Here is a 12500-nt window from a genome sequence, read left to right as displayed (position 1 = left end):
ACTCCGGACAGAGTAGTGTTTGTTGAACCCACAATGTCCACAATGGAAACATTTTGTCTTGAGCTTATTTTACAGTGTATAATGAGTACATACTGCATACATACTGTCCTTATTAATATGTAGAGCACTGGACTTTATGTATGACTGAGGGCGGTGTTCCATTTCTACACTTAGATTAGGGCACTATGTGTCCACTAGAATTTGGTGTTCCATTCCTATACTTTGATTTATGATCTATGTGTCCACTAGAGGGCGGTGTTCCATTGCTACACTCTGATTAGTCCACCATGTGTCCACTAGAGGCGGTGTTCCATTGCTACATTGTTTTACATGTGTAGGAAGTAATAATAGAGGAATGTTTGAATTGTAGAAACAGTAAATTTGCAGTATGATAAAAGATGTTTAATATAAAGTGATGATGTAAATCGTGGAGATGATGAACAGGAAGTTACCGAACGTCAGTCTGTCTCGGGGAAATTCCCACTCGCTGTTGTACGGAAGCTGAGTCGGGTCAATGTATGTGTAATTATTTCCATCACTTACTTCAATGATCTTCCACCGGATCTCGTATTTTGGTGTCTGTAAACACACACACACACCCACACACACACACACACACACACACACACACACACACACACACACACACACACACACACACACACACACATATATATATATATATATATCAAATCACATTTTATGTCTCATTTTTTCATAGTTTCCAGGCCAACTAATGTGAAGCGTAAGCAGTGCAGCAGAACATCCTGATCTTCTGATCTTCTGGAGTAAAACAATGTGTTAAAAAATACAGTCTCAGTTACAGCTTTCATTTTTATGTCCTGATTTTTAGCATAAAACATAAAAAGTAAATCGTCACTTTTGATTGGCTGGTGGACGCTCATTAATTCCTTACATGAGTTATTTTAGAATAATCTTTATTTTCAAGACTTTGTGCCCAAACAGACCAATCAGAGAGCAGTATTCCACAGAGCTGTATAATAAAGCTTCATCTAAATAATAATAATAATAATAATAATAATAATAATAATAATAGTAATAATAATAACAGGTACCTGTTTACACCTGTACACACACACTCCCAACAAAATGAAGAACAGCGTTCCTGTAACAGTGGTTGCTATGACGATGGTGAGGAAAATGCGAGATGTCCAGAGATCAGGAGAAGGTTGAGAAACATCTACACAATGAAATATGTCAGAAGAGTCTGAATCTAGAGGTGTGTGTGTGTGTGTGTGTGTGTTTGTGTGTGTGTGTGTGTGTGTGTGTGTTTGCACTTACGGGAGACATAGATTTTAAAGAAAGTTGTTGCATAAATATTGGCACCCCTGGCGTTAAAGCTGTACCAGCCGCTCTCATCCGCTCTGATTCTCTTGATGATTAGTGAAGCGATTTGTCTGTAACTATCACACAGGAATGAATGTCAGTATTGCAGTACACACACACACACACACACACACACACACACACACACACACACACACACACACACACACACACACACACACACACACACACACACACACACACACTACAGCTCTTAGTTTCTATACAATAAATAAAAAAGAAGAAAACAAAACACACCTTTATTATTGTTAATAAAATATAAAAAGTATAAAAATCTATTGAATAACATCACCTGCTGGTCTATCTACCTGTCTATCTACCTGTCTATCTACCTGTCTATCTACCTGTCTGTCTGTCTGTCTGCCTGTCTGTTCACCTGCTTGTTTATCTACCTGTCTGTCTGTCTGTCTGTCTGTCTGTCTGTCTGTCTGTCTGTCTGTCTGTTTATATACCTGTCTCTGTCCACCTGCCTTTCTATCTGTCTGTGTCTGTATGTGCTCATTGTAAAATGGATCTCATTGTTGTGAAACTGAACCAGGTGAGTTCAGGTGAAGGTTTAGAACATGCTGGAGAACCTTCTATGGATGGTGGAGAGCGTCTCAGTGTAGGTGGAGGAGTTTGTAGGCCGTGGTGTGCTCCACCTCCCATCCTGGATGGTGGGATAAGCGTCGACTTCCACCATCAGCTCCAGCGTCTCTCCCTCCATCAGCTCCACTGTGCCATTCAGACCCTTCGGCTTCATCGGCTTCAGAGACACAAACGATTCCTCTGTTCCCCAAAGAATACAATAAAATAAAACACACACTTCAGCAATCAACACACACAGTTATATATACAGTCAGACACAATAATAAAGTGCATAAATATAAAATAATGTGATTTCACCCATATCTTTTTTACAAGTATCTGACTGTATTGTTATAATGTTATGTATGTTGCATGAATACATACATGTTTAATAATTTGTAATAAAGTGTATTATAGGGTAAAAATTGGGAAGTAAAATGTATTAAAGTGTACTAAAGTGTACTAAAGTGTAATAAAGTGTAATAAAGTCTGTGTGTTTTGCAGAAGTCTATGTGATTGTTAGTGAATTTGGAATAAAAGTGCGAGTCGTTACCTGCGATTCGGAGTGAGATGATGCTGAAGGTTTTTCCCGCCCTGTTGGTGGCGATGCAGGTCAGATTCCCAGCGTTAGACATGTTCACATAAGGAAGAGTGACCACACTCTCCATCTCAACCACATCTCCAGTCTTCTTCACCCTAATTTTGTCCTTAAGTATCTGATATATTAATAAAAACAAAGAAACAAAGAAACACCTAAATAAATAAATAAACTAATGAATGATTCAATAAATACATTTACAATTAAACAAGACAACAAACAAACAAACAAATAAATAAATAAACAAATAAGGACCCACTAGTACTGCAGGTCCTTCTACAGCATCTCTTCACCTGCTTGTTGGAGTTTTGCCATTGGATCTTGATGGAGTGATCGGGGTTGGTGGTGTTGCAGGTGAGCTGCAGTTTCTCTCCAACAACTCGGACACACTCGTCTACTTCCACAAACACGGCAGGAGGAAAACGCACTTCTAATCTCACAAAAAATTCAGACATGAAGATGTTTAGTTGTTAGTTTAGACAGCGGAAGGACACGATGCAGGGTTATACAATCAATTACAATATTAACACACACACACACACACACACACACACACACACACACACACACACACACACACACACACACAGAGAAATGTGTATGTGTTTGTGTGAAATCTCACTTTTCTTGATGGTGATACTGAACACTGGTGAATTTCTCCATGCTTTGTTCACTCGCACACTGCAGACGTATTCGCCGCTGTCACTCGGCCTTGGATTTTGGATTTCTATACCTTTTTTGGGATCAAGAGAAAAGTTCAGATGAGGAGAAGGAGCAGATCCATTTGCCTTGTGGAGTGTGAAGTGTGTAAAGCTGGGAATTATGGGTAAACATCTCAGCAGGACTTTTGACTCTTCCTCCTGAACCATCACCAGGCTGCTGTCAGGAACCTCAAACACATCTGCTGCATCTGTGTCAAACAGAAAACACATCACATCACAACACATCATTAACATCAGAACAACAACAAAAACAACAATATTAATAATGATATAATAATAATAATAATAATAATAATAATAATAATAATAAGAAGAAGAAGAAGAACAAAAAGAAGAAAATATTTTTGAGTGAAAGTACACTAAATGTGTTGGACCTAAATATACATTTTGTTTTGGTAAAATAAATTGTGAAATCTATATAAAAGTATACAAAATATATATATTTTTTAAAAACAGTAAAAAAATCTCAATGAAAAACTTTTTAACAAATAAAATATCATATTTTATCAAACTATTTAAAAATATTATGACTTGGCAAAATATGTTTTGACTAAATTTTTTTTAATAAAAAATATAATTGTTATTATTAACATATTAAAATGTTAAAAAGTAAAAAAATGCACTATATTTTGGAATATCATTTTTATTTATTTTATTATTTATCTGATTTACGATCTGCAAGCAAACAGGTTGGAATAATGAATAAAATATTTTCAGTGTATTTGTGTAATTGTCAGCATGATAAAAAAGAGAAAAACACATTAGGTTTTTAAGCATTATATATTTTTTTTATTTCTTTTTTAATTTGCTTCACAATCAGATAAAATTACAATCAAGAAAAAAACTTAAAATTAAACTTAAAACTAAAGTTAGAACATTTTAAGTACATAGTATTAGATTCTGTTATACATTTTAGTTTAACATTAGTTAAAATGGTTTTTTTTTTAAACATTTGTTAATTGATTTAGCTTAGTCAGCATCTTAAAAAAAAAAATAATAAAATAAAATAAAATAAAATGAATATAATGAAAAATGCAGGATTAAAATAAACAGGATGTGAATGCAGGTACAAAAAAAACCAAATGAAAGAGATGAATACAATTTCTTTGTAAATTTTTTAGGTAGCAGTGACTGAACCAATCAGGTTCGTACCGATTTTTTATCCACATTATTATCATTCTTTATTGGCAGAAATGAGAAAAGAAAAAAAAGAGAAGGGAAGAAAACTGGAATGAGCGTTACACTGAGGAAGTTTCATACACATAGTTTTACCATTTTGATTTCTCACTCGCATCGTAGTGAAGGAACAAATTAAGGTTAGTTACAGTCGAGCTTTAGAATGGTTTAGAGCTTCTGCTGGTTCTCACTGGCTCTGCTGGGAGCGTTCCTGCACCATGGAGCCGATACGGGACACCTGGAAGAGCAAAGCCTGGTGGTTCTCCACGAGCAGACTGTGCTGACGTGCCATGTTCCCCACGTGTGTGAGCTGTGTGTCCTGTGTCTCCTTCATCGCTCGCAGGAGCTTCAGGATCTCCATCTGGACACTAGACTCCTCCTTGTCCTCCTGGACGATCTGCATGAGAAGCTTTGCTGTCTCGGATAGCATTCCTCGTGTCTCCTTCTGCTCCAGAACGAGCTGTTTCAGCTCATTCATGCCACAGCACGCAGACACGGATGCAGTCGGCTGAGATGCAAACAGAGACAGGTTCTCCACCTCCGCAACTGAGGGACTCACCCCCAGATCAACTACATCCTTGTCCGCTAAAGAGAGCACACATACAGCAGTGTGTGTTACAGTGTGTGTGTTACTGTGTGTGTGTGTGTGTGTGTGTGTGTGTGTGTGTGTGTGTGTGTGTGTGTTACTAGTTCAAACAATATTAGTGAACACTGTAACACACACTATCACACTTCCAGAACAAGAAACAGAAGATAAGCCAGGTATGTGTGTGTATGTGTGTGTGTGTGTGTGTGTGTGTGTGTGTGTGTGTGTTTTGAACTCATCTGTATTTCAGACCATCAGCAGCAAAACATTAACTTCTACAAGTATAATCTAAATTATGTGCACCCCTGACCATCACACCATGTGCCATCTCACCACGGATTCACCCCCTTTGTTGTTGTAATAAACTTCTCCACTCTTCAGTGAAGGCTTTCCACTAGATTTTATGATGTGGCTGTGAGGATTAGTGATCATTAAAATACAAAGCATCAATGAGATCAGAAACTGATGTTGGAGAAGGTAAGGAGTCTCCAGTTTCAGTTTATCCTAAAGTTGTTATGGTTAAGGACATTAGGACACACAAGTTCTTCAACTCTAACCTTCACACCAACAGCCAGGTCTTCATGAAGTTGCCTTTGTGCAGAGGAGCATCATCATGCTGGAGCAGGGTTTGGGAATCTCAGTTCTTAGGGAAATCATGAAGCTACAGCGTACAGAGAGGTGTGGATTCAACTTTGTGGGAAGAGTTTGGGGAAGAACCTGACATGGTGTGATGAGGTTTACGGGTGAGACAGACAGACAGACAGACAGACAGACAGACAGACAGACAGACAGACAGACAGACAGACAGACAGACAGACAGACAGACAGACAGACAGGTATGTTGTGCAATATTAGTAGCTTGAGGTCTTGTGAAAGTGGTATGTGGCAGTTAGCGAATTTTGGCTTCAGTAAAACAGCCGTGTGTGTGTGTGTGTGTGTGTGTGTGTGTGTGTGTGTGTGTGTGTGTGTGTGTGTGTGTGTGTGTGTGTGTGTGTGTGTGTGTGTGTTTGAGGGAAAACGGACGAATTGCGTCAGGAAACACATTGCAGTGGGAGAATGTGGTCTTAAGGGGCTGTTTCCCATTCCCACTCTCACTTCTCTCTCTGTGTCTTTCTGTTTACCGCAACTGTTTCACACACACACACACACACACACACACACACACACACACACACACACACACACACACACACACACACACACACACACCTTTCTACACACAGTTCACAGGTTTAACAGGTTTTTCACATTATAGAAAACTGTACACACACACACACACTTATTGAATTGAGTGAGTTACATTTGACATTATTCTTTTTATAAAACATTTATGTTTCTATTTATATGAGTAATTAACTAACTTTCTTTTCGGCTTCTCCCGTTAGGGGTCGCCACAGCGGATCCTCCGCACGTTTGATTTGGCACATGTTTTACGCTGGATGCCCTTCCTAACGCAACCCTCCCCAATTTATCCAGGCTTGGGACCGGCACTGAGAGTGGCTGGGGATGGTTCCCTGACCGGGAATCGAACCCGGGTCGCAGCGGTGGGAGCGCTGCATCTTTCTATTTATATGAGTAATTAACATTTATTATAAATTGTATATATTTATTAATGTTTATTTATATATATAAATATATATATATATATATATATATATATATATATATATATATATATATATATATATATATATATATATATATATATATATATATATATATATATATACATATATTTATGTATATATATTATATTATAAATATTATATTATATATAAATGTTGTATTATATTTTTATGTAATAAATGATTAGTTACAGTTTTATATCATGTTATTCTTTAACTTGTTTATTTATACATTTACTTATCATATTTATGCCTTTATTGAATTATACAATAGAATTATACACCTTTAAATTACAAATTAAACATTTTTTTTAACTTGTCCCTACTGTAACCCTACAATTTTTAATTAATAATAAAAAAATTAAGATATAAAGATAAATGTGTGTGTGTGTGTGTTTGTGTGTGTGTGTATTCTCACCTTGGGTGCTGATGAGCAGCAGGAGGACGATCACTGCAGCATAAAGCATCTCTCGGATCATCTTGTAATCTTCTGAGGGTTCAGCTCTGAAACGGCTGAGACACCACACAGCTTTAAATACACACACACACACACACACACACACACACACACACACACACACACACACACACACACACACACACACACACACACACACACACATACTTCCTTCTCACATCTTTGGTCAGTTGTTTTGTGTGTGTGTGTGTGTGTGTGTGTGTGTGTGTGTGTGTGTGTGTGTGTGTGTGTGTGTGTGTGTGTGTGTGTGCTAGCTACAATTCAATAAGAATAATATGCTAAAAATATAATACAATTTTTGTAGAATTGTGAAAAATCCACAGGTGTAATGATCATTAATTCTTGTTTAATTGAAATCACTGAGAAAAAAACAACAACAAAAAAACATACATACATACATACATACATATATATATATTTTATTTATTTTATTTTCTTCGTTTTGTTTTTTACAACATTTTTATTGTAAAAATGTGGAGAATAGTTTATGTTCCTGCAGTGTGTACAGGTGATGTCATGCAGTCAAATCAACACATAATAAAATTCAATAGAAAATAAAAAAATTAAACAAAAATATTGTCACAGAAGAAATTCAGTGTTTTTCATTTTCATTTTTTTTGCATTTTTTTTTTTCGGTTATTTTTTATTTTCAAGATACATTTTAAGGCAAAAATCTATACACTATATTTAAAAAAATAAAAAGACATCTCCAGCCTCTTATAATAGTAATTAATGAGAATCTTTTTAATTTTCTATATTGATTTTAATTTTTTTGCATTAATTCAATAAATATTAATTTTCCCCCACCTTCCCCTTTGTCTATTATCTAATTTTGCTTTACATTTATATTTATATTTATTAACTTAAACCTCTACATTTTTTCTTTTTGTCCCATCTCTTTGATTCAGAAACCTTTTATTCATTTATATTTCATTTCACTCAGAAAATAATAGTTTTTTTTTTTAAATTATTTAAATCCTATTTTTATTTCTGATTATTATAATATTTTATAAATATATTAGCATTAAAACAGAAATCTGTAAATGTATGGTTTTCTTCTGTTTTCTCAATTTTTTTTTCATTTTCTTTCCATTTGTTCTTTATTTCTGTATTTTCTGCTTCATTAAAATCTTATTCTATTTTGTTAATAATCACACAACTGTTACATTAAGGATGCAACAACACTGTGGTCTGTGTGTGTGTGTGTGTGTGTGTGTGTGTGTGTGTGTGTGTGTGTGTGTGTGGTTTCTGCAGCTGTATGTATGTATGTGTGTGTGTGTGTGTGTGTGTGTGTGTGTGTTTGTGTGTGTGTGTGTGTGTGTGTGTGTGTGTGTGTGTGTGTGTGGTTTCTGCAGCTGTGTGTGTGTGTGTGTGTGTGTGTGTGTGTGTGTGTGTGTTGTGGGTGTGGTAGATCTAGAAAGAGGAATCTGGTCAGACTAAAAAAAAAAAAAAAAAAAAAAAAGAGAAGAAGCTGCACTCTGGATGCTCAGAGAGGCCATTATTAGGGACAAAGTGGGCTCCATCTGCACAAACACACACACACACACACACACACACACACACACACACACACACACACACACACACACACACACACACACACACGTTTGCAATACCAGAGCTGCTCAGCCAGTTTGTATACCTCATTTCTATATTATAAATCTATTTAATTAATTTATAAATTGTACTGAACTTTTCCACACGCCGACTTAACGACATTCACACTCAGTTTTACAAACAGCACTACATTTCCTGTGTGAAGAGAATCGGGGTGTTTACTTACAATGTTGCTTCTCTAAAAAAGATCACCTACATGTTTTTTCAGACTTTATTTACTAGATCGGATTTTACTTAAAATGTGTTTAATAGATTAGTTAGTTTTCTTTAGTAGATTAGAATGAGTGAGTCAGCGATTCAGCTGTGTTGCTTAAATTTCTTAAATTTAAAGCAGACTCTGATTATTCTTCAGGGTAAGAACTTTTACTGGTCTCAGGGTTCTGGATAATCTTCACGCTTTTACATACTTTACAGAGAGCTGATCACTGCACACAGAGGATCAGAGAACTCTCCTCCAAAGCACTGCTGATCATCTGCACTCCAACGCCTTGAAGTTTAGTAGCAGCTTCTTCCATGTGTGGCAGTCTCTCAGCTCATGGTGATGTAGATCTCAATGTTTGGCCTAATTAACCTGGTGATTTTTTCTTGTCTTGGTGTTTAGCTAAGAATTCTGGAAGTTCATTTGTATCTGCTCACCAAAATGTTTATATTTACATACAGATGTTTGTAAAGATGCTCTTGGTATCTTCAGTTGTTACAAAGGAGTTTTCTTTCTCTATTTCTAAGATTGTGGCTGAGTTGTGGATATTCTCATGGATTACAGAGTGAAAAACTATTTAGCTAAAGAATATCTCCTCAATCAACTTCTCCTTAACCCCTCATTATAATCACTGGCCAAACAGAAGCTTCTAAAATTCATTACATAATTTTGTAGAATTTTTCAGTTCACAGAATCAGTGGTGTTGGTGGAAATAAAGTTGTAATAAACCACTGGTCTGAAACTGAAGAAAGAAATACAGAGGGACATCAGGAGATCGTGGACAAAATTTGGACTTTATCCCACAGGATAAACTTCCAGCTTCTATAAATAAAAATTAATTATTTTACATTGAGAAAAAATTCTTTAAAAGTGGAAAACGGTAAAAAGTCATAAATGATCATTTATACTTAGTATGTAAAAATCTTTTAGAATAAAAGTGCATAATTAGAATATAATTAGAATGAATTACATTTAAATGCTATTTATTTTAATATTTCACTGTTAATTATTTATTTAATTATTTTTTTAGGAAGTTAAATGTACTGTACATATCTAACCCACACATTTATAACATGCTGAGATTTTATTTATTTTTTCTATTGTAATAAATGCCATTGGAAATGAGACAATCTGTTTCTTTAAAAGAATTAATAAAAAAACAACCCACATTTATATGCCAGATTTAATTTTTTATTAAATTTTATTTTCTATAATCTCTCTCTCTTAGACTCTGTGTCTTTCTGTTTTCTTTCTTTTGTAATTTCTCATTCAATTCCAAATAAATAGAATCATTTTAAATTTGGTTATTTATAAGAATTGCAATAGGGTGTGTGGTCAGTAGGGTGTGTGGTCAGTAGGGTGTGTGGTCAGTGGGGTGTGTAGCCAGTAGGGTGTGTGGTCAGTAAGGTGTGTGGTCAGTAGGGTGTGTGGTCAGTAGGGTGTGTGGTCAGTAGGGTGTGTAGCCAGTAGGGTGTGTAGTCAGTAGGGTGTGTGGTCAGTAGGGTGTGTGGTCTGTAGGGTGTGTAGTCAGTAGGGTGTGTAGCCAGTAGGGTGTGTGGTCAGTAGGGTGTGTAGCCAGTAGGGTGTGTGGTCAGTAAGGTGTGTGGTCAGTAGGGTGTGTGGTCAGTAGGGTGTGTGGTCAGTAGGGTGTGTAGCCAGTAGGGTGTGTGGTCAGTAGGGTGTGTGGCCAGTAGGGTGTGTGGTCAGTAGGGTGTGTGGTCAGTAGGGTGTGTAGTCAGTAGGGTGTGTGGTCAGTAGGGTGTGTAGCCAGTAGGGTGTGTAGTCAGTAGGGTGTGTAGCCAGTAGGGTGTGTGGTCAGTAGGGTGTGTGGTCAGTAGGGTGTGTAGTCAGTAGGGTGTGTAGCCAGTAGGGTGTGTAGTCAGTAGGGTGTGTAGTCAGTAGGGTGTGTGGTCAGTAGGGTGTGTAGTCAGTAGGGTGTGTGGTCAGTAGGGTGTGTAGTCAGTAGGGTGTGTAGTCAGTAGGGTGTGTGGTCAGTAGGGTGTGTGGTCAGTAGGGTGTGTAGTCAGTAGGGTGTGTGGTCAGTAGGGTGTGTAGTCAGTAGGGTGTGTGGTCAGTAGGGTGTGTGGTCAGTAGGGTGTGTAGTCAGTAGGGTGTGTGGTCAGTAGGGTGTGTAGTCAGTAGGGTGTGTGGTCAGTAGGGTGTGTGGTCAGTAGGGTGTGTAGCCAGTAGGGTGTGTAGTCAGTAGGGTGTGTAGTCAGTAGGGTGTGTGGTCAGTAGGGTGTGTAGTCAGTAGGGTGTGTAGTCAGTAGGGTGTGTGGTCAGTAGGGTGTGTAGTCAGTAGGGTGTGTAGTCAGTAGGGTGTGTGGTCAGTAGGGTGTGTGGTCAGTAGGGTGTGTGGTCAGTAGGATGTGTGGTCAGTAGGGTGTGTAGTCAGTAGGGTGTGTGGTCAGTAGGGTGTGTGGTCAGTAGGATGTGTGGTCAGTAGGGTGTGTAGTCAGTAGGATGTGTGGTCAGTAGGATGTGTGGTCAGTAGGGTGTGTAGTCAGTAGGGTGTGTGGTCAGTAGGGTGTGTGGTCAGTAGGGTGTGTAGTCAGTAGGGTGTGTGGTCAGTAGGGTGTGTGGTCAGTAGGGTGTGTGGTCAGTAGGATGTGTGGTCAGTAGGATGTGTGGTCAGTAGGGTGTGTGGTCAGTAGGATGTGTGGTCAGTAGGGTGTGTAGTCAGTAGGGTGTGTGGTCAGTAGGGTGTGTAGTCAGTAGGGTGTGTGGTCAGTAGGGTGTGTGGTCAGTAGGGTGTGTGGTCAGTAGGGTGTGTGGTCAGCAGTTATAAAGCTGTTATACGGTATTATAAATTAAATAAATGTCTCTCAGACTAAAACTCAGCTGAACTCCAATCTATTTATTTTGTGCTGATTCAGACGAATTTCTCTAACTTCCTCTTCAAAAGGGTTTTGTGTAACAGTTTCTGACGCAAAACACACACACACACACACACACACACACACACACACACACACACACACACACACACACACACACACACTTAGTTGTGCACACAGAATAAATTAATAGAAGTCATTTTCTTATGTGTTTGATTTAAACAAATCAATCTATCTATCTATCTATCTATCTATCTATCTATCTATCTATCTATCTATCTATCTATCTATCTATCTATCTATCTATCTATCTATCTATCTATCTATCTATCTATCTATTTATTTATGATGAAATTTGCAGATTTCATCACAAATTTAGCTGCTTCTTTACACAAAGCATTAATTGTTGGTGACTTTAATATTATTTTGATAATCAGGAAGACTCCTTAAGAGCAGCAGTTGTGTCCATTCTAGATTCAATAGAATTAATCAGAATGTTAGAGGACCCACTCATAGTGGAGACACACTCTTGATTTATTATTAACATTTGGATAAAAAATAAGAAATATAGTCATAATACCACATTTTGAAGTTATTTCAGATCATTATCTCATCTCTTTTAAAAACTGCCTCAGTCACTGCATCAGTACCTCACCATGTTACCGTGTTAAACACGTTCACGTCACCTACAGCAGCGAGTTTTATCAATAATCTTCCTGAACTGTCG

At 37.4% G+C, this 12500-nt stretch overlaps 1 protein-coding gene across 8 annotated transcripts in view; it reads right to left on the bottom strand.

Annotated features, from left to right (window-relative positions):
* csf1rb (colony stimulating factor 1 receptor, b) overlaps positions 1-12500 on the bottom strand; it is a 19323-nt gene that overhangs the window by 5286 nt on the left and 1537 nt on the right. For all 8 annotated transcript variants that reach the window (XM_083565505.1, XM_083565507.1, XM_083565508.1 and 5 more), the window contains exons 2-9: positions 7061-7171; positions 3156-3443; positions 2827-2963; positions 2489-2651; positions 1944-2136; positions 1303-1424; positions 1077-1201; positions 453-579 (exon numbers count right to left, since the gene is read on the bottom strand). In XM_083565505.1, the coding sequence (XP_083421631.1) occupies positions 453-579; positions 1077-1201; positions 1303-1424; positions 1944-2136; positions 2489-2651; positions 2827-2963; positions 3156-3443; positions 7061-7121 (1216 nt within the window). In that variant the 5' untranslated portion in view covers positions 7122-7171. The remainder of the gene's footprint in view (positions 1-452; positions 580-1076; positions 1202-1302; positions 1425-1943; positions 2137-2488; positions 2652-2826; positions 2964-3155; positions 3444-7060; positions 7172-12500) is intronic.

Source organism: Silurus aristotelis (assembly GCF_946808225.1).
Source record: "Silurus aristotelis genome assembly, chromosome: 16".
NCBI classification, from domain to species: domain Eukaryota; kingdom Metazoa; phylum Chordata; class Actinopteri; order Siluriformes; family Siluridae; genus Silurus; species Silurus aristotelis.
This window is presented reverse-complemented; position numbering and strand designations above follow the sequence as displayed.